The sequence below is a fragment of the Fusarium musae genome, chromosome 1, assembly GCF_019915245.1.
Source record: "Fusarium musae strain F31 chromosome 1, whole genome shotgun sequence".
In the NCBI taxonomy this organism is placed as follows: Eukaryota; Fungi; Ascomycota; class Sordariomycetes; order Hypocreales; family Nectriaceae; genus Fusarium; species Fusarium musae.
In genome coordinates this window covers 3,304,849-3,325,112 of record NC_058387.1, presented here as the reverse complement: position 1 = coordinate 3,325,112, position 20,264 = coordinate 3,304,849, and the positions used below count along the sequence as shown (strand labels likewise).

Here is a 20,264-nt window from a genome sequence, read left to right as displayed (position 1 = left end):
CTGTTCAACACCGCAAGCAAAACGCCGAAACAAAAATCGCTGCCGCCCTTGAGGATATTACGAAGAGATTTGAGCCCATCATGTGCCAGACCTACCCAATTATGCACCAAGGAGGTTCCCGCCTGTTCAACGCCCGTGTATATCATGTGGTGAACTAGATGCACCCAGATCCTCTTTATCATGCTTTTTCTTTATCGTCTGTTGACCCTTGCAGCCCCTCCAGTCGTCTTTTAAGTTCCTCCACCTCTTTCTTCAGATCGCCGTTTTCTTTCTCAAGGCTCTTCATGTGCACAATGGCGTTTTCGACAACACTGGCCTTGCTGTTTTGCGCGTTCGCTTGTTTCCCATCCTTCTTGTCACCTTCATCTGCAAGATTCGTCTTGTCTCCACCAGGCAATAATCCAGCCATGACCTGTAACGCCGAGTTGATTCGGTTACGCCGCCCCTGCTCCGCGATTTTGTGTGACGTTCGCTTTGATGTGAGATTTGTTGAAAGCTCGCTCGGGTATGAAACGCCTGGCACCTTATTGCCCTCGAGGATATTTTGGTAGTTGGATTTCGACATGAGCAATTGCGATGCAGCACTCTCCGCTGGTGTCATACCTGGTGTGCCCGGGAGAAGAGGCTTGATGCTAGGGGATATTCGAGGCAACAGTGCAGGCGAAACATGTACTGAACCTGTCGACCTTTTCCTGCTCGACCGAGGCGCGAGCTGAGGAGTTTTCCGTGCGGATGGGCCTGCCGAACCGGGAGCTAATTGGGGGCTCGCACTTGCTGATGCAGATCCTGAAGCCTTAGGGAAAACTGGTGATGGCAATGGCTGAAAGCTCGACCCTCGTCGAGACATAGGTTCTACGGAAGGAGACTGCACAGAAGAGCGCGAGATGACCGGGGTCATGGTCTTGCCAGATACCGACTCAGGCAACTCGAGCGATTCAATATGCTCAGACACAACCGGCCCTTGAGGCCCATTCGCCTGCTTGCTTGCCCTGGATGCCGGGAGTTTCATGAGCGATGCGGGAGTAGCTGGAGCTGGACGTGAATCAACAGGGCCAGAGACAGGTGTTTGCTGGTTGCTCGACTGCGCTTGGATGTATGGGGATTTGCTGGTCGATCTCCTGTTGGGGATTGGCGGTGGGGGCATCTCCGAGAGGGCCTCAGGGGATACTGATGAATTCTCTTCTGCCGAGGTCTCGGTAGAGGTCGCAGGCATAGGAAGAAAGGCGCCACTGTTCTCCTCGACTTCACTGAGTACATGTGAGACGATGGCCGGACTGGGACCTGTTTTCCGGCGCTGAGGCTTGACGATGGGAGAACTTCGAATGCTAGCCTTTGCCCGTGCCTTGGTCGCGGTCTTTTTTCTTGCAGCCTTCTTGGGCAGGTCCAAAACGGAGGTAACGGGAGCAGCCGATCTGTCGAGATCTACATCGACTGGTGAATTGTCGGTGTTGGTAAGGCGGGGATCGTAGACTGTAGAGGGGTCATTCTGTGCGTGGAGAGCTGGTGAAGTCAGAGGACTAAAATAGGCGCTGGGGATAGTATAGCCGCTGTCCATGGAGAAGTTGGGGTCCAAAGGGGTAACTGCGGGGGAAACGAGAGGTGTGAATGCCATCTGGAACCAAGTTAGCAATATGACATGTAGAGGCGGGGGTTGGTGATGGACCGGAGTCTTACATCTTGCTCCTTCATCCGCTGGTGATAACTTCTGTCGTAGGCACCTGATGTCGGAATTTGCTCAGCCTGTGAATAGAACTGTCCACTGTTGGGCATCTCAAGACTTTGCGGTGTAGGGGGCACTGAGTGGTTGTGATTATGGAAGAAAGCCACCTGCTGCTCTTGCATCTGGCGCTGCTGCTGCTGGAACTTTTGTTGTTGGAGATATTGAATCTGGGCGTCGATATTAGAAATCGGATCGCTTGCGGGCGTCATCATGTGCGCGGGAATGGTTGATTGAACCGTGGACGTTGACATGGGCATCGTGTTTGGCGTAGACATTAGGCCTGGATTATCGGAGTCGGTCATTATTGTGTCGGGGGCATCTCGCGCCTGGTTCATCAGACCCTGAGCAGAGCCATCTTGGAAGGATTGGAAGTCGAAGTGCATGCCATCGCCCAAACTTCCCATGCTGCTCATGTCGAGAAATTGATGAAAGTCGTCCTCACCAGTCGAGGCCATTGTCTGGTCCTGCCCGTTCCATGCCGTCGAACTCATCATGGCCGGGTTGCGGCGGATGTTGATCGAATAGAGGCAATCACAAGTGAGTTTTTTTGATCAGCCGAGCGAGTCGTGAAATGCGCCAGTCAAGGCTGCACAAGATGGAACTAGTCGTTGAAGCAGCACCAAAAGCGGAGAAAGTTGACACCAAGCGAAGGTGACGAGAGATATTTACAGAATAGTAACAGTCGAGATAGAGTATCAAGATGCGTTCCAGTCGGACTTGGTCGGTGAGTATCCAGCTGATCGGCGTAGATACATACAATAGAAATATCTGGCAATGGCGCAGAGACGAGAAAGCTTGCGATGCCGATGCCGATGCCGATGCCGATGCCGCAAAAGAGTTATGATGGGGCCCGAAATTGGAAGCAGAGACCACGATGACGATTTGACCTGAGTGACAGTTGCTGGTGATGAGAGGACAAGGGAGAGTGTCGACCGTTCTAGAAGCGATGTGCAGATATAGATATGTAGGTGTAGATGCCAATGAACTGTGGGAGAGGAACCCAAGAAACGAAGACGCAAGAGTGGACGCGGACGAAGGACAAGACAAGCCAATATTAGACTCGGGCTGATTCAAGTCTTGGGTCAATTACCGTAAACCGAAGAGTCCAAACTAAAGGTGCTTGGTCGTATAGTGGCAGCCTAAGCACAACTACTGTACCTTCAGTTAGTACTAAGGTGGGTAGGTAGGTAGGTTCATCCAAAGTGGGCGGGCGACGTACCGGGCAGTTCAGTTGCTGCTTTCTTTTCAACCGCTGAATGTAGAGAGACTTTTTGTCGACAGAGTGGATTTTGTTACCTGTACTTGGGTGAGAGTGGGGTTCTCGTACGGTCCATTTTGGTGGAGAATAGCCGGTCACTACCTATTCTCTGGCCCTGCCCGTGCTTAATGTAAACGAACTGGAGGCGGGCAGGCGGGGGAGGAGCCTGAGGAGCCAAACTATCGCTTTTTTTCTTCTTCACTTTCTTGTCCAAATGTCACCATGAAAGAAACAGTTGTCAATTCCACCAGGGAGTCCAAAGAGCGACTGACATAGGCTGTTAAAGGGCAGGGATCTAATAAGTACCAGTACTTGGGGAGTGGGATGTCCCATTCATCACCCATCCATCTCCTGCTGCAGGACATTGTCAGCTGGGGATCCCCAATTAGAGGATATCGTCAAGGGAGATAGATGGTGGGGAGGGTCATTCCATGGCAGGGGTCAATGCCCATATCTGGTTGGTGTAGAAGTTCATTTCCTTGGTGTCATCCAGAGCCAGACGCCAGAAGAACCTTCACGAGCAAGGCTCACGGGGTGGTTTTCTGTCTGAGATACTACTAACTATTACTGAGCTCAAGGATAATGGGCTAGTTAAAGCCAGGTTGAAGTCGCAATGCTCATTGTCTTTCTTTTCTCGCATGATAATTTCCACCCACCTTGACCTCTGTTCCATCTCTTACAGTTTTACAATCTCTTATTCATGTGACAAGATTCTGCGACACCTATGGCTGCCTCCAGCGTGGGATGTCCCTTGTTCCGAGACTCTTCTTCAGCGGTCTCTCATACTACTAACCTGAGACTAGAGGCTCCCAGGAACAAAATCGGGATACTTCGGCGCCTTACCGACTTAACCTACTAAATAGGTAGCAAGAAGTTTCTTGATACATGTCCAAGGATGAATGTGTGGTACCTTGAGTATACGACGAAGGACCTGGCCTACCAACACTTACTTGTCTTGAAAGTTTTACTACGATTTCTGGAATTTTGTATTCAGATACCATTAACGCAGCTAACTTGATCTTTTCCTTCGTTGGGGGGAAACGTACTGTACGCTACCCGCGGACAATTCTAAGTGGTGGATATCCGCCTGGTCTATGCGTAAGGTTGCCAGTGTTTAGTTTAACTGCTCGGGTTAGCTTTGGGAGACCAAACTTGCTCCTCCGTAATAGGCCCTGTAAAAGTTATCGCTGGGCTATGGCTCGCTTACCAGAGTTGGAATTTGGCCGTGCTGCATGGGGGCCATGTCAGGTCCATCCACCCCTCCCCGAGTTTCTGGACATGTTTGAGCTTCTGTTTGGGCGACCGATGTGTTCATGGCTCTCTCTTCTCTTCTTACAGATCAGTGGTCAAAGCATGTACTAGTAGAATGCATATATTCCTATTCAAGGACTTACTTGACTGTATGGTAGATACTAACTTCACGCATTACTGATCATCACTGTCGCTACACCTACGATCTATTTCCTCGCATCAGTAACTACCTACCTACTCTCTCGGGAGTTGTATAGCTCTCATTTGTGTTGTAGTGGACCTTGGCTTCTCCAACTCTTCTTCAATACATGTCGTTCCCCTAGTGCAACGAAGCTTGTTGAGCCTCTCCATCGAACTTCATCCACTCATATTCATTTATCGTATTCCACATTCAACATTACTCCGGATGGTTCCCTCCCAATCTGACTACCCTCCTCTGACGACCAGGGTCACCCTTCACCCTCGGCAACATCTTCCGTGGGATAGCAAGGAGAGGCAAGACGACTTAGGACCTCTATCCTAAATACCAAAAAGACTTGAGTATATTCTAGTATAATTTCATATCTACCTATAAATTTAGAGTAGCTTGCTTGCATTGATTATCTTTGACACCTTGGTGCAACATCAGAGGTTGTCTGGCCTCAGGTGATAGGCACAGAGAAATCTGCAGAAAACTTTATCATCTGTGCCTTGCAGAAAGATTATTAGCATCCGAGGCTAGGTTAACGTAATTCCCTTCCTAGTTTTTGGCTCGTAATCGTCCAGTTCCTCTTCATCTCAAAGAAACACAGCCACCAGCTACAAGTAAGCGGCTGAGAAAATCTCTCAAACTCAATGAGCCGCTTGATCGTCACTAACCAGGATGCCAACAAGACCCTGAAATCGCCATTTTCCTTCGCTTGGCTCTAGGGCCCACTGGGAGAAAAGTCAGTGACCCAAGACGGTTACTACAGGCGACTGCCTCCGGAGGTTTCTCATGTTCCGTTGATGTTCTGGCTCATCCAAACTGGATACGGTGACTGGTGCAACACTCCACGAGATACTGCCAGCAGCCTCAAGGCTTCATACCTTTGTAGGAAAAGGCCAGAAAGGAATTTATTGCTATGCTTTTTATACTGTTATTTATACTAATTGCGTAGCACGAGAACTTGAGGGTGTTGCTCAGCCATTTCATCAACTGTTTCAAACGCAACACATAGTGTACATCGCCCGTTCATAAATTCATTCATGAGGAGTAAAACTCCTTGCATCTAGATCTATTCACCTTTCAACTTCATGGACCCTTGATTCCACTTGTCATAATGTCATGATACTCGCCAAAAAGTCTTATTCCCTTGCCCACCGCGAAGCAACTTACCAGAAACACTCACCGAGCTCTTCGCTTAATATACCCCCCACATGAACCTGGGGCTGAGGCTCAACAATACATGGAGATAGATACGTTCCAAGGCGTCGTACCTCTTCAAGCTGCACAAAACTCTACAACTGTGCACTTCGTAGATGTGTCCCTATGCCTAATGGCAATCGGGATTTCGTTCGAGAGGCAGTTAGCTGAATGAGTGCCTAGGAATGATTCGTGGCCAACTCTCGTGCCATGAGCTTCTTTCCAGGGACAGCACTTCCAGAATAAGCGAGAGCTACGTTTCGTATCTTTCATCAAGCCATGTTCTGAATCGAGTTATATCATTCAATATACACTAATAAGCTTCAATTGCTTGATGAAGCACGTGGTCATAATCAAAGATAAGGCTCGGCCCGCCGCTTGTGCAAACTCTGTTGCTGGTAATGGTGTACAGAGATTTATTTCATTTGGCTGGCAAGTTCAATATCTGACTATGGATTCCCTATCAGTCAGGTCCTAAGCATGACGAAGTGCTGATGACAGACAATCTCCAAGGCGGTGATGGTTAGTGACCGCGAGAATGAAAAGGATCATATTGTATCACACAACAGGTCGCCGTCGAACAATATTCAGCAATGCAACTGGATGACCAGTTCATACTTCATCCAAGTCGTATTTGAAACAACACACAAGTCACATATATAAAGATACATAATGGACGAGATTGTGCAAATATTTTAATTTCGAGGAACGTCGGCTTTACAGCCCTGGCTTCCTCCAGCTTCCCTTCACATCCAGATATGACTGAAGAGCTAACAAAACTGACTACCGCCGCTCAGCCTCGGCCAGCAGTCACGTCCCCTTCCCATCATCAAATCTCAACTCAACCCAGCATCTCTTTTGGCCCCATCCAATATCTCCATCATCTTTGATCATCCCCTCCAGGTCCCCTTTTCTTGCTACACTAGCCAATTACATACGTCAGGAGATGGTGGTATCATTAGAAAAAGCAACAACGATCGAAAAAAAAAAAAAGGGACGGGAAAAAACGATCAATCCCGTGTCCGCGTCTAGAATGTACAGGATGAAAGCGGCGCCAAGAAAAAGGACTCAAATGAATACGAGCAAGATTAAGCCGGCTGATACGCACGCCGATGCCGGTTCATGCGATACTTTATCAAAAAGAAAAGAAAATAGGTTCTCTCGGAAAGACACTAGGTCTGAGAGGAGTAGTGAGTGTGATTGAGTGCGTGTGCCGTTATGTACATGCACCAAGATGTAGGTAGTGAATGAGAGTGATAGAGTGTGATGGTTGCTCAAAGCGATGTGTTTAACCTGAAAACGACTAATCGCTTGTAAGAGGTATATTTGCAACGCACGATGGGAGTATCTTAGTAGCTCACAATGTGCATGCAGAACTTAAAGACGTCATCAGTACATAAAAACTGCGGCTGCTCTACTGACGAGTGCGGTCACCGAGATTCAACCAGCTCATGTCTGATGACTGCGAGGCCATTGCGAGCTGAGGCTGCGTGCTTACTCCAGAGGGGGGTGTCTGGGGCGGTGGGACCCGGGGAGACAAAGGTGCACCGAAGTAGAAGCTCGGGTTATAAATACTGCTGGTCGCTCGATCTGTACCCCAGGGTTTGTCTTTATGATGAGGGTCCCATGTTTCGTTCACGCTCTCGGGGATGCCGCTGGAGTAGCCGGAAGATGCTTTTGAGATAGGGCGCTCGATTTTACCAGCTACACCATCTCTGAAAGGAATATTCTTGTTGTATTCGGCGACGACAGGGCTTCCAGAATTGACTCGGTTCATCTCGGGGCGGAATTCGAAGTTCAGAGGGGGCACAGTTGCTGAATCTTGCGTAGCGCGAGGGTTTCGATGTGGGATGGCATCTGAGTAGTGCGAGTCACTATCAGAGCCGACAGTGTTTCTCTTAGAAGAACCGAATCCTAGGATCTGAAGAGCGCTACCGCCTGACCAGTATCGGTTCCAGCCAGAGCTCCTTCGCAAACCGTCCTGTGTCTCGAGAGGTCCATTCCGAGGTCGTGGCTCGGCAACAGTTGGATCGAAAGCCACTCCGCGGGTATCTTGTCCTTGTAATACAGGATGTTGCATCTCCTGCAGGACTGGTTTACCAATGGTAGATTTGAGTTGTTTGTGCTCAGTGCTGACGGAGCTACGGTTGGTGCCGTTGCTCAGCTTGCGAGAGACACCGGGCTTGCTCTTGCCAGCACGGCCCATCAGAATTGCCATAGATGAGAATGATTCTTGTGACATATTGGAATGGTGAGCGCGGAAGGGTGACACAGGGCCACCGCCAAGCCCCATGGGATCCTTCTCATCAGAGGGAAAATCGTGCCTGGGCTGCGTGTTCTCAGGTGATGGTTGGCGGGTCTTCTTACGGCGCCGCAAGAGTAACAGGATGACAATGAGCACAGCAATGAAGCCCAAGATCGTGCCCAGTGTGATACCCAATATGGCATTGGAACTAAGACCAGATTTGTCATCACTACTAGCACCGCCAACTGGCGCGATGTCACTGTTGGTAGCAGAGCTGGAGTCAGAGATGGTCGCCGATGAGAATGAGTCGTCGGTGGCTGTTGCTGAGCCAGTCGACGTCACTAATGTCGATGACCTGCTAACAGACTTGGTTCTTGTGGATGATTCAGTTGACGATGTCTTGGTGGTGCTGGTTCTGGTCTTGGTTCCAGAGGTAGATTCCGCAGAGAGAATCTTCTGCGACTCGTCACCTACGATGCTAGAGGCATCAAGCCAGGAGTTCTCCTTCATATCAAAGAAGGCGAGAGGCTCGTCTTTGTTGCCACCAACAAACACAACCCTGCCATTCGAGTCCTGAGCCATCGAGTAATCGGAGCGTGCTGTGGTAGGAGCTAGTGTCGAGTTATATTCAGGCCAGTCCTTCAGGGACAGGTCACGCTTCACGTTTTGATCCACAGCATTTTGACCAGGTGCGTTGTTGTCACCCCAGACAACATAGCGATGAACTTTGTTGGGGCTGGCTGAGAGATCGAAAACATAAAGACTCTTGGAGCCATCGTCTCCCTGGGCAATCATGGCTTTGCTGGAAGCCGCAACGGGCGTGGACAGTGTGATGCCCATTGTTCTCCAACCTGTCGCGGCGTTGAAGATGAAAACTTGCGTGTTCCAGTCATTACCACCAAGCAGGCAAACTTCGGCATCGGACCAGGCCAAAAGAATGGGATTGACAGAGGAGGCAGATGGCGCTGCGCTCTGGAGGATATATGGTCCTGAGGCGGTGAAGTATAGTGAGGTTTCCGAAGGTGTTTCTCTGCCGTCCTGGCTGCCGCCAGAGACGACTATCTGGTCGGTATTCTTGATATAGGCAGCACCGTGGTGTTGTAAATTTCGGAAGGCTGGTTTATCAATAGACAGGGTCTCCCATTTCTTGTCGGCGAAAACGTATTTTTGTAGGCCATTGTAGTCGGCCTGACCACCACTACCTCCAATGATGAACAGCGCTGCATCAGTTCCCACACAGGCTCCTCCAGTAACTTGTTCTCCCATCTTCAACTTCTTCCATTCTGCACCCTCCTCAAGCGGCAGCGACAAGAAAGCAGTTGGCGTAAAAACATATAGGGTGTTGTCGTGGACAACCGAGCAACCATTGTCCAACGAGGACGGCGGCTCAGGTAAACTCATCGCGAAAAAGATTCCCAGTCAATCACAATCTTGAGAACAAATTAATATGATTTCGATGGCATGACGGGTTCGAAAGTTGGTCAGTTGGTGTTCGCGTCGCAAATCAAATCGAAGGCCAAGTCAGAAGCAAGCAGTGGTCAAGACTGTCGGAAACGAAATTCAACTCTTGGAAGGCCAAGAGAATGCACACGTCGCTGAAAGAGAAGTCGTCACGAGTAAGGAATGAATCGAGTTATTCGCAAGCAGAGAGAGTTGAAGCTAACGGATGTGGCGACAATCTGATGAACCCGATGCCTGGGGAGAGCTGGCCGGATGCAGCAAGAAAGTGTTGGTGTCGAAAGGAGTGGAAAGGTGGCTGAGTTCTCAACACCACAGGTGCGAGAGTGACAAAAAAGACGCTGACGTGGAGGAAATCGCTATGATCTACTTCAAAAGTCGCAGTGGCAGTCGTGTTGGAGGGCGAAAGGTGATGTGTTCGGTTCGGGAGGGTAGATGTCTGTCGTACGCTTGTTCGATATCGCTCTCTAGCCAAACGACGGGAATGCAAATCAAGCGTGCAATTTGGCGCTATAGGTAAAAGGAGGGAGTCCGACGATTGGCAGTGAACCTCGACGTGATCGTGCCAGACGGTGTTGCGAGGCCTGGAATGGGTGTGCAGAGACAAGCGCGGGAAAGAGAGCAGACAAAAGCAAAGCAAAGCAGATGATCCAGGAGAAATGAGAGAGAAGAGAGCAAATGCAGCACCGAGGGAAGAGACGTATGACACGAGCTCGTAGTGGAGAGTCGTGACTGGGGTGACCTTGTCAAAGGCGGAGTCTCAGAGACAGGCAAAAATGTCATGGATATGAGTTGACGGACACAAATGAGCAGGGGTCTGACGCTCGTGGTCCTGCAAGCAACCACTGAGTACGCCGCACCGTACCACACGAGCCATGAGCAATCTTGCTAGGACCTAACGTGGTATTATGACGATAGCTTGGTGCACTTCTAAGGCGTGCTATCCGTCTGTGATTCGGCAATTGCTGATCCCAAGTTGTGATTTGTTGCAATTCTCCTGTTAATATCGTGAGCTTGGGCAGTGGTGGAGTTGAGACCAGAAGTGAGACGCCAGTGCCAACACGGTCCTGCAGCCGGCGACGATCCATACAGAATCCAGTAACTGCAGGTACAGCGGGGCCATCCCTCCCTCCCTCCACAAGAGGCTGGCAGACTGGTCTTCCCGCCCAGGGGTCAATGCCTCTTATTGGTTGGTGCAACTCTTACCAAACGCTTCCTGAATCCTGACGCCCAGTGGCAGGGGATCCTCACGGCCAGTGCAACATACCATTGGTGGCATGGAATGCCCATCTCAGAGCCCTCGGCGCATTGTGAAATGTTACAGGAGGGCAGCAGTAGCCACCACTGGACTACAGAGTACCTTACCTCCACTCGAATCAGGGGTGGTGCTTGCGAGGTCTGTCCTAAAAGAGGCGCGCGGCCCGTGCATCTACCCTGGGCTTGAAGAGATTAAAATAGGGGCAACCACTTGAAGTTCACGAGTTCGTCACTATCATCCGTCAAGCGAAGACGTTATATAGGTTCGGGATGCTATATAAACGTTGAGTGCTCCGTATTGAGTTACCAATATCAATGCCATTATAGAAGAAACGTCGTTGTTGGCATGGTATTTGGTATCGCATCCGTAGGAACCTGGAGGCTTTCATAAGGCATGCATGGCAGTAATGCAATGGATATCTCACATACTTAGTACCTAGCGTTAAGTAAGTACCTAGGCAAATATCTGCACAAGTACAATGCCAGACCACTCTTTAGAATTCGCACCTGTGGCAAGCCCGTCGAGTCGAATATCATAAGGCACCAGTAGATATGAGCAAATAATACGAGAATTGAACTTCGTGTTGAATTGCTTGGGTTGTGTGCCCGTTTGTTTCACTTCGATCCTTTGTGATACAATACCACACGCGTTGGGCTCCATACGTGGACAATAGTATCTGATGTTGAGAGTCAAAGGGTATCACTGATAATGACGCTCATGACCAACCTGACCTGTATGTATCTATTTTGGACAGACTCGCCCATCAATTGGCCACGTCTGCTTCGACACTCTGATCCAGTCTAGCCAGTCTACTAATGTCCCGTCGCCAATTGTTGCTAGGCTAAATCCACAAGTCTCGATATGAAACGCGCTATTGCGCACCCAACCTGAGAACCCCAGTCCCCTATCGGAGCTAATAAGAGCTTGAATTATTTTCACCTGCCCTTCTTGAATTACTCGCATGAACCTGCATAGGTATTTTCTCTCGTGTACGGCTTCAGCAAAGACGGTCTTCGCGAGACTTCCTGACTCCGTAGTATGATATTGGTTCATCTTCAAGGGATGGCGCAGTCATCGGACGGAGCCAACTGTAATTGTCTACTTGGACATTGAAAACATCCATGCGTCTTGTGTCAGCTATAACACCGGCAACTTCTAATATCCTCCTGCCTAGTAACTAAGTACACCAAGTATGTATTGATTGTTTTCCTAGTCACGTAATCTTACGGATACGTCCTTCGATATTCGCAAGATGGTGTGATGTAAATGGCCAAGTGCCTTAGTTTATCATCGGCATGGCATTGTATACACGTGCAATGGTCAAAATATATACCTAAGGTAAACTCGCGTGGCTAGGTACCTTGTCTCTGGTGTCTTTCTCTCTGAACAATAGGTACCATTATTCCTCCTAATCACTCTTCTCATATTACTAACTTAACTATTAGTAGAGTCGGTCTGCAACTCTACAGCCATCAATACACCAAGAATGTCAGGCACCTCAATGACCAGGCAGATAGGAAGGAACTAAGTCAGAGGTGAAGGTGAGCAACGTTGCATTCTCTAAGAGTTTAGTAGCCGGGCAGCGATAACTCCCTGACTCCATATACTACGAATGAACAGTCACCTACACTGAGTGACCACTGCACATTTTGCAGCAGTGAACGTGTCTCATATTCCGGTAGGGCAAATTTCATATGTAAAGTGCATTCAGTAGATCATCACAACGAAACAGTTAAATCTTGAGGTATAGCCATGGATTCTACTAATCAACAAATCGTAGACTAGGAGACCACTTGATGGTGACGGTTCCTCGCTGCGTTGAGTATGTTAGCAAGAGACACAATTAATTCATACACTATATAATTGAATACTCTTCGCCTGAAACCAATCCTCATGTAACCATTGGCACCCAGGTCAATGTTACCCTATACTGCCTGTGGGAAATCAAAAAAGCAAAACTCAAGTAGTTGTTAGTTCATTACTAATGTACTAGGTTGAAAATGATACACATCATAATTGTTAGTTGCTTGAATAGGGAGGTGACTAAAAGTATGTAATCAATGCTTCGCGATACTTCCTCCGGACGTAGAAACCCGAGTATGAGCTCCAGAACACGATTGCAGCCGAAAAGTGACCCATGATACAACTGAATACCTAGGTTGTAACCCGTTCACGATATGGTAGATGGTTAGATTGAAGAGAACATATAAACACAGCGTCTTCATTCCGTGACGGTATTTCATTATAATTTATGCAAACTGCCTCCCTCTCCCCACCAAAAAAAGAAGTCTTCCTGGACCCGAATCTCAAATAGTATCGCCTGTAACCATGTATGATGCAAATATCCGCTTGGACCAATGAACTCCGACAGTGCTGTAAACAATCGCTGTTAATCTAATTTCTACCCACTCCTTTTGATATGACTGTCCATTCTTTCCCCATTCTTGTGAGAACCCTAAACACACTGCGTGTTTCCGTATCGTCTTGCCGTAGTTTGGTCCACAGCCTCGATGCTTGGCCGGCCATCCTATGAGCCAACCATCGTAGCAAAGGCCTCAGCTGGAAGTTGTGCCTGGAATTTGTTAGTCTTCCGTACCCGATTTCATAATAAATGAGGCCCATACCTTCTTCTCGTTGAATATCACCAAAGCCTGGTCGAATTCCCAATTCACTTGAGTAAGACACATCTCGGAGTACTGGGGTGTCATGCCTGTTTGCTTGCATAACTCGGTGATCATTGCTTGGTGTTGATCGGCTGGTGCCGTAGTAGGAATTGAGGCAGGCGCTGCGAACACGTTGGGGAGTAGACTATACGTTCGAAGCGACAGCATGTCGCTAACGACTCGGATAACCCCCTGCCCTGGCTTCCCGGGTCCAAGGACGAACGTACGGGAGAAGCTTCGTTTTCCTGTAGCATTGGTGTTTGGGTCTTGCTCCTCGAACTCACCGTGCACTGCCACTATCAAGCCATCGACGCCTCCGGAGCTCTGGCCGCTGGGATCGACAAGTCCCTGCAAAGGGTGGCAATCCATGATGTACTTGTTGATCTCCACTTTGATATCAGGGTGTCGAGTGAGGGGAAGGGTCTTCCAAGCATCCTGAATGCTGGCAGTGCCACGGAAGAGTCGTTGGATGCGAGGGTTCGGCATGGTGATTTTAGTCAAATTCCGCGATAGCTTGATATACGAAGCCCAAGACATGGGTGCCGCAGCGTTGGGATCCGGAGCTGCTCGTGTGTCAACCGATATAGAAAATCGACTGTCTTCGTCGTATAGCCTTGACGCGAGGCCAGGTCGGTCGCTGTCATATGCCGCAAAAAATTCCAAGAGGAAGTTTTCGCCAATACCACCAACATCCCTGAAGTCCGGACCGTTCTGGGGAATTGGCTTAGGTCGGAGGGCTGCCTCCTGCTCAGCAATCTGCTCCGGGGTGCGTAGTTGGGTTCCGTTGATGTTCTGCAGCCTGGGAAACCATTCCAGAAGGGTTGATGGGTAGCTCGGATCTGTGGTTTCGATGGGATTCCCTGTCATGAATAGAGTTTCGAGGTACTTGAACTTGCCCTTCCATGGTTGTAGTGCTTGCATTGAAGCCACCTGGTTGCCACTCATGTCGAGATTTTTCAAACGAGGAAAAGTTGTAGCAACGACTTCCACCTGGCCAACATCATCGATATTATTGTTTGCCAGACTGATGCTCTCGATCGCATCTTGTTTCTCCTTATCCGTCTTGAAAAGACTCTCGCAGACAGCCATGAGTCCCCTGAAAGTCTTCAGAGCACGCTCTCGACTCTCAAACATACCCAAAGTGACAAGGTTTGCATCTGAAGCAAGGGCATCCAGATTGAGGAGCTTGTTGGCCCCAAGGTACCGAGAACTTAGAATTTCCTGAAGTTTGGTACGGAGCTCTAAAGTAGACTTGGATTCGATTGCCGTGCCCCTGTCCGGGACTTCGTCCACTTCGATGACCTCCAAAGGCGCACCAGCAAAGGTGAATGTGTTGAGCTTGATTAATTCGGAAGCATCCTCCCCACTCGCTCCTATGTAGACGTAATCACCGACTGTATGGTGCTACAGTGAGTTAGCAGGCGTTGTTGAATAGCGTCAGCTGAGGTGCGGGAGTGTATAGTTATATAGCAGGATGCATGGTAGATCAATAAATAGTTCTCCGAATCTCGCATAGCCGAGTCGCATGTTCCGCACCTGAAGCCCTGTCAATGACGATACATACCTTTTTTATGGCGACTTTTCGCTTCGATCCAGTTCTGAATGAACCAGCTTTTCTCTCCATAAAGCCAAGGAGGTCGTTGACACCTCCTCCAGCATTACTGGCTGCTTTGCTTTCTTTCAAACCACCAACTCGTAGAACCGTCAGGCCTGTCATGTCTTGGGATCGAGTCTTGGGACCCTTGCCAGAGGAAGCACTTGAAATACGAGAGGCAAGGGATGCAGCGGTGCCGTTGCTCAAATGCTTCAGCACATTTTGAGCATTTTTGGACGGGCCGCCACGTGTTGAAGTTCGAGTACTGGACCGAGTAGGTTTGACATCGGCAGTGGTAGCCTTCTTAGCACGTCGACCGGCACTGTCCATATCCAAATCGCCATCGCCATCAACACGACCAGCCTTGCGCTTCTGAATTCCACCTCTGGAGGTGGTAGCTGGCTTGCGCGCATTGCGAGTCTCGCGCGCGCTGGTATTCTGACGACCTCGAGGCGCCATAGTGGTAGGTGGTGATTCGAGATAGTGATAGTAGATAGTTTTTTTTTGGAGGGTAATCTTGCTCGTAGTTTTTGTGGTTTTTGCTCCTCCCCTTTTTCGTATGTGGTTTTAATTTTAATTTTTTGTCAGACCGTGGTATCAGAAGCGCAGATTGTTGCAGTTGTGAATTCGTGAGAGCTGTTTGGTGATTTCACAACCTCCAATGCTGAACGTGATCGAGTTCGTGGTTGAGGAAGGGGCCAGAGCTGGTCAGAGATGCAGCGAATGATAATCCAAGCCTTGAGCCGTCAAGCGCTATGCCTTCAGATGGTGATCGCAACCTGAAGATGGTCTACACCAACGCAGCGATAAGAGCGAGGAGGTCGGTCGAGATTCGTGCGACTGTGTAGCGTATTGAGTTGAAACGAACAAGACGCGACGATTCGCTGGCGATATCTCTGTCGAGGTGAGAGTGAGAGCCGAAGCCTTGTGACAAAGATTTGCACAAGCTCCGTGATGTTTGTGATGCGGAGACGAGGCAATACGTGAGGAAAAAGGGAAAAAGTTGTAGAAGACAAAGAAGTTCTTTTCGCGAAGCAAGCTGTGACGTTTTACAAAGGCCCCACTAGGTAACCTTGGCGAGCATGAAGGCACTCGACCAGGCAGCCTCACTACCTGATTTGGCCTAATTAGGTACCTTTAGTGGTTGACTTGCCAGAAAGCCAAACGGCGTAAATTCGGAACCTGAATGGAAAACAAGGATCCATTGACTGCCTTTATAAAGAGACCAAGTTGGTATCTGCTTTGCTTCACATGTAAATAGCAAAAAGCAAGAGCTTCTGAAGGAAGTACGAGAAAATTTTTGCGTACACCTCAGGGTTTTATAAACACTGCGCATTGATGGCCCGATGAAGTATTTTCCAGCTAATACCTAAGGTACTATAGGTACCTTATATAGTCCTAGCCATCCTACTACGGTAGGCACCTACCTGCTAACTTTACAGTTGAATATTGGACTTGAGTTAAACATCGCCAAAGCTGGAAACTTCGATGGACATTGAATCACGTGATATCGCGTTTTAATTCAGCGCGACCCAGGCATGGGCAACGCGCCCTTGCCTTCGTTAGCTAAATCAATCATCTGCATGTGCCTGGTTTTGCCACGGAAAAACTATCACAGAGGAAAAAATAGCCTCATCGTCCAGAATGTTTTAATTATTGATTCAAATCACTGCATACCCGAGAAGCCGCGCGTCACTACAGTTATTCGCTACGATGGACAGTGACGAGTTCGACGATGACATCGCTGATGAGGATTTCATTACCGCTCTTGATCAAGTCTCGTCTTCTATGAACGGACAAGGCAACACAAAAGCTCTACATGCAGTCGCATTGCAACCCTCAAACAAGCCAAACTCTGCAGCTGTGGCAGCTTTGGAATTGGAGGATCTCCCCTCAGATGCGTTCTCATCCCCAGAGCCACAGTCGAGATCGAATGTGTCTGTAGCAGCCTCGGCTGGTCAGGCCCCTCGAACAGGGTTCAATCGAACAAGTTCCGGAAATTGGCGTCAGACGACTCTTTTTGGCGGCTCACTATCAAGCGATGGCCCGCAACCTTCGCAGCCAGCAGCGGCGACAAGAGTGTTCCGCGTCGATCTTCCTCGAGAAGAACCAACTCACCATGAAGTCGACACTGAGGCTATGCAGACATGGGTTTATCCCACCAACTTGGGCGCTATTCGAAACTACCAATTCAGTATCGTCAAGAACAGTTTGTTTAACAACACCCTAGTAGCATTGCCAACTGGTCTTGGGAAAACTTTTATTGCTGCAACCGTCATGCTCAACTTCTATCGATGGACCAAGAAAGCCAAGTTAGTATTCGTTGCTCCAACAAAGCCCCTTGTGGCACAACAAGTCGATGCTTGCTACAATATTGCGGGTATCCCACGGTCTGAAACAACACTGTTGACAGGCGATATCCCTCCAGCTCTCCGTGTTGATGAGTGGGAGTCACGTCGAGTCTTTTTCATGACTCCCCAGACGCTACTAAATGATATATCACACGGATATGCCGATCCGAAATCCATAGCTCTGTTGGTCATTGATGAGGCTCATCGTGCGGTTGGAGAGTATGCGTATGCGAAGGTCACCAAACTCATTCGACGATTCTCCAAGAGCTTCCGAGTACTAGCATTGACTGCCACCCCTGGCTCAAAAATCGAGACAGTACAAGAAGTCATTGACAACCTAGGCATATCCCACTGCGAAATACGCACAGAGGACTCAATAGACATTCGTCAGTATGTTCATCAGAGGAATATCGAACAGGTTGTCCTTGATCCGTCCGACGAAATGGTCCTAGTCAGCGAACTTTTCACCAAGGCCCTGAAACCGATGACAGATAAACTGAGCTCGCAAAATATCTGGTTTGGGCGAAGCCCGATGGCTATCACAGCATACGGATTGATGCAATCCCAAAGAGAATGGTTCGCTTCTCGAGGGAGGCATGCGAACCAGGGCGTACAGCACATGATGCGAGCTGTCTTCAGCGTTCTTACCAGCATCGCACACTCGATAAAATTGCTAAACTTCCACGGTATTAAGCCTTTCTATGACAATCTTGTCGACTTGCGTAGCGAACAGGAAGGCAAAGGAGAAAAGGGCTCCAAGTACAAGCGCCAACTGATTCAGGATTCTAATTTTCAGGAGATGATGGATAGGATTTCCAAATGGCTTCGTACGGAAGGTTTCGTGGGACATCCCAAACTCACAGCCTTGGCCGATACTGTGTTGAATCACTTCATGGACCAGAGTGACAACTCGGCGACTCGTGTAATCGTGTTCAGTGAATACCGAGATTCTGCTGAAGATATTGTGCGCATGCTGAATAAACATCAACCTCTTATCAAGGCCAGTGTCTTCGTTGGACAGGCTGATGGCAAGAGAGGAGAAGGCATGAAGCAAGCACAGCAAATTGAGGCAATCAATAGGTTCAAGAGGGGTGACTTCAACGTGCTCGTTGCTACCTCAATCGGAGAAGAAGGATTGGACATCGGACAGGTCGATCTAATCGTATGCTATGATTCTTCGGCATCCCCAATTCGAATGCTGCAACGAATGGGAAGAACTGGCCGAAAACGAGCGGGTAACATCGTGCTGCTACTCATGCGTGGCAAGGAAGAGGATCAATTTGCCAAATCCAAAGACAACTACGAAAAGATGCAAACATTGATTTGCGAGGGAAGTCGGTTCAATTTTCGATTTGACCTCTCGACACGAATCGTTCCAAGAGGAATTGTACCCGAGGTGGACAAACGACACGTTGACATTCCTATCGAAAACACACAGGACCAGTCATTGCCGGAGCCGAAAAAGCGTCGAGCACCGGCAGGAAAGAAGAAGCCACCGAAAAAGTTCCATATGCCTGATGGAGTTGAAACAGGATTCCAGAGTGTGGCGAGCTTGTTAAAAATTGGTGGGAAAGCACAGCAACAAAGCAACAAACACAACCCGGAGCTGGGTGATCTCGCCACCGTGCCAGAACTCAGCAAGGTATTGCTCGATGACGAAGAGCTTAACGAGCTCAACCGGGCATACCGCAACTTACCGTTCAATCATAGCATAATTGAGGAGACAGATATGCCTGATATGACAGCGTACCCAGAACTGCAGAGGCAGCTCAGACCAGTATTTAAGCTAAAGCATGGGACACGCACCAAACGGTTTGTCAAAATGTGGCATAAGATGGCACATGATCCAGAAAGCCTGGTTTTGCCTTGTCGAGACCAAGACAGGAGCAACTACTTGGAGATACCAGTACACGCATTTGCTGGATCCGGATCTGAAACCAAACCAACAAACGAAGCACCAACAACGAAAGCGAAAGGAATGGGAGCCAAAGCGTCAGCCAAGAAGAAACAAAATAGAAAGCCACCTTCAAGGGCACAACCTCGTGCGAAAAGAAGGAGAATGTCATCCGATTTAGCACCGCAAACATTTGCTGTTAGCTCCATGGTGGAAGAGTTCCTTTCTGAAGAGGACGATGAAGAGGACGATGAAGAGGACGATGAAGAGGATGAGGTCATACCTAGAGGCCGTGGACGAACAGAACAAAGCAGTAAGCCTGGATCGAAAGTGAAGCGAAGGCCTCAGCAGAAGAAAGGTGGGCTTAACAGCGACGAAGTCGGCGATGATTGTGAACGGGACAGCGATATGATTGAGACTGATGGATCCGATAATGGCGAAGACCTTCTGGACTTCATCGTTTCTGATAATCATCCGGTGTCGAGTGGGAGGGAGCCCTTTTCTCTACGGACAAGTTCTCCACCCGCTTCATCAACATCCACTCTAGAGTGTGCCCATGATAAATCAACAAAGCCATTCTATGTGCCGACACAATTCCCAGGCACGCAGGAGAGTGATGATATTCCAGACCTGGGAGAAGTTCTGAAGATGACCGGGAAGCAACGAGGCCAGGAGTTTTCCGACGATGATGTTACTGTAAGACGCACAGCACGTGGACGGCGAGCTGTTGTGGATGATAGCGACAGTGATTGATTCGTACGATGGCCTGCAGGAGGGTTTTCGGCTGGAATCGGCAACGAGAGAAGTCACTAGAAGAGGCGCATCATGATGTAATGACAAATGATACATAAGCTATATGGACTATCTGAAAGAGTAATTGATGGATGGGCGAATCGCAGCAAGAGTGCCATTGTTCAATATCTTTATCCTGACCGTGTCAACACCCTAAGAATCACTCACTAGTGCAGATCCTGTATATTGGTCAGCCGTGTGTCCCATATATATGACTATCGAACATAACAATGTGACGACATCTCGAAACTTCAGAAACCCGGCTTATAAGCACCACCGCCCCCGACGCATCTGCCAGGCTCACCGACGGTCCGCTCGCTCATGATTGTCCCCGCGTGCAAACACGCTCGAGAGCGGCGCACAGCAGAGACGAAGAGCAGAGCATCTTGTTGGGAG

General features: G+C 48.9%; 4 protein-coding genes across 4 annotated transcripts; 1 reads left to right on the top strand and 3 right to left on the bottom strand.

Annotated features, from left to right (window-relative positions):
- Positions 1-178: 178 nt before the first annotated feature.
- On the bottom strand, positions 179-2,211 carry J7337_000996 (uncharacterized protein; the record flags this gene model as incomplete). Its single annotated transcript, XM_044818741.1, has 2 exons — positions 179-1,612; positions 1,675-2,211. The coding sequence occupies 2 exons, from the start codon at positions 2,209-2,211 to the stop codon at positions 179-181; spliced, it is 1,971 nt and encodes a 656-aa protein (XP_044686443.1).
- A 4,816-nt stretch (positions 2,212-7,027) lies between these two features.
- J7337_000995 (uncharacterized protein) lies at positions 7,028-9,259 on the bottom strand (the record flags this gene model as incomplete). Its single annotated transcript, XM_044818740.1, has 1 exon — positions 7,028-9,259. One exon carries the CDS (start codon positions 9,257-9,259, stop codon positions 7,028-7,030), a length of 2,232 nt encoding a protein of 743 aa, XP_044686442.1.
- A 3,842-nt stretch (positions 9,260-13,101) lies between these two features.
- On the bottom strand, positions 13,102-15,290 carry J7337_000994 (uncharacterized protein; the record flags this gene model as incomplete). Its single annotated transcript, XM_044818739.1, has 3 exons — positions 13,102-13,146; positions 13,199-14,641; positions 14,802-15,290. The coding sequence occupies 3 exons, from the start codon at positions 15,288-15,290 to the stop codon at positions 13,102-13,104; spliced, it is 1,977 nt and encodes a 658-aa protein (XP_044686441.1).
- Positions 15,291-16,544: 1,254 nt separating this feature from the next.
- MPH1 (3'-5' DNA helicase) lies at positions 16,545-19,829 on the top strand (the record flags this gene model as incomplete). Its single annotated transcript, XM_044818738.1, has 1 exon — positions 16,545-19,829. One exon carries the CDS (start codon positions 16,545-16,547, stop codon positions 19,827-19,829), a length of 3,285 nt encoding a protein of 1,094 aa, XP_044686440.1.
- Positions 19,830-20,264: the final 435 nt, after the last annotated feature.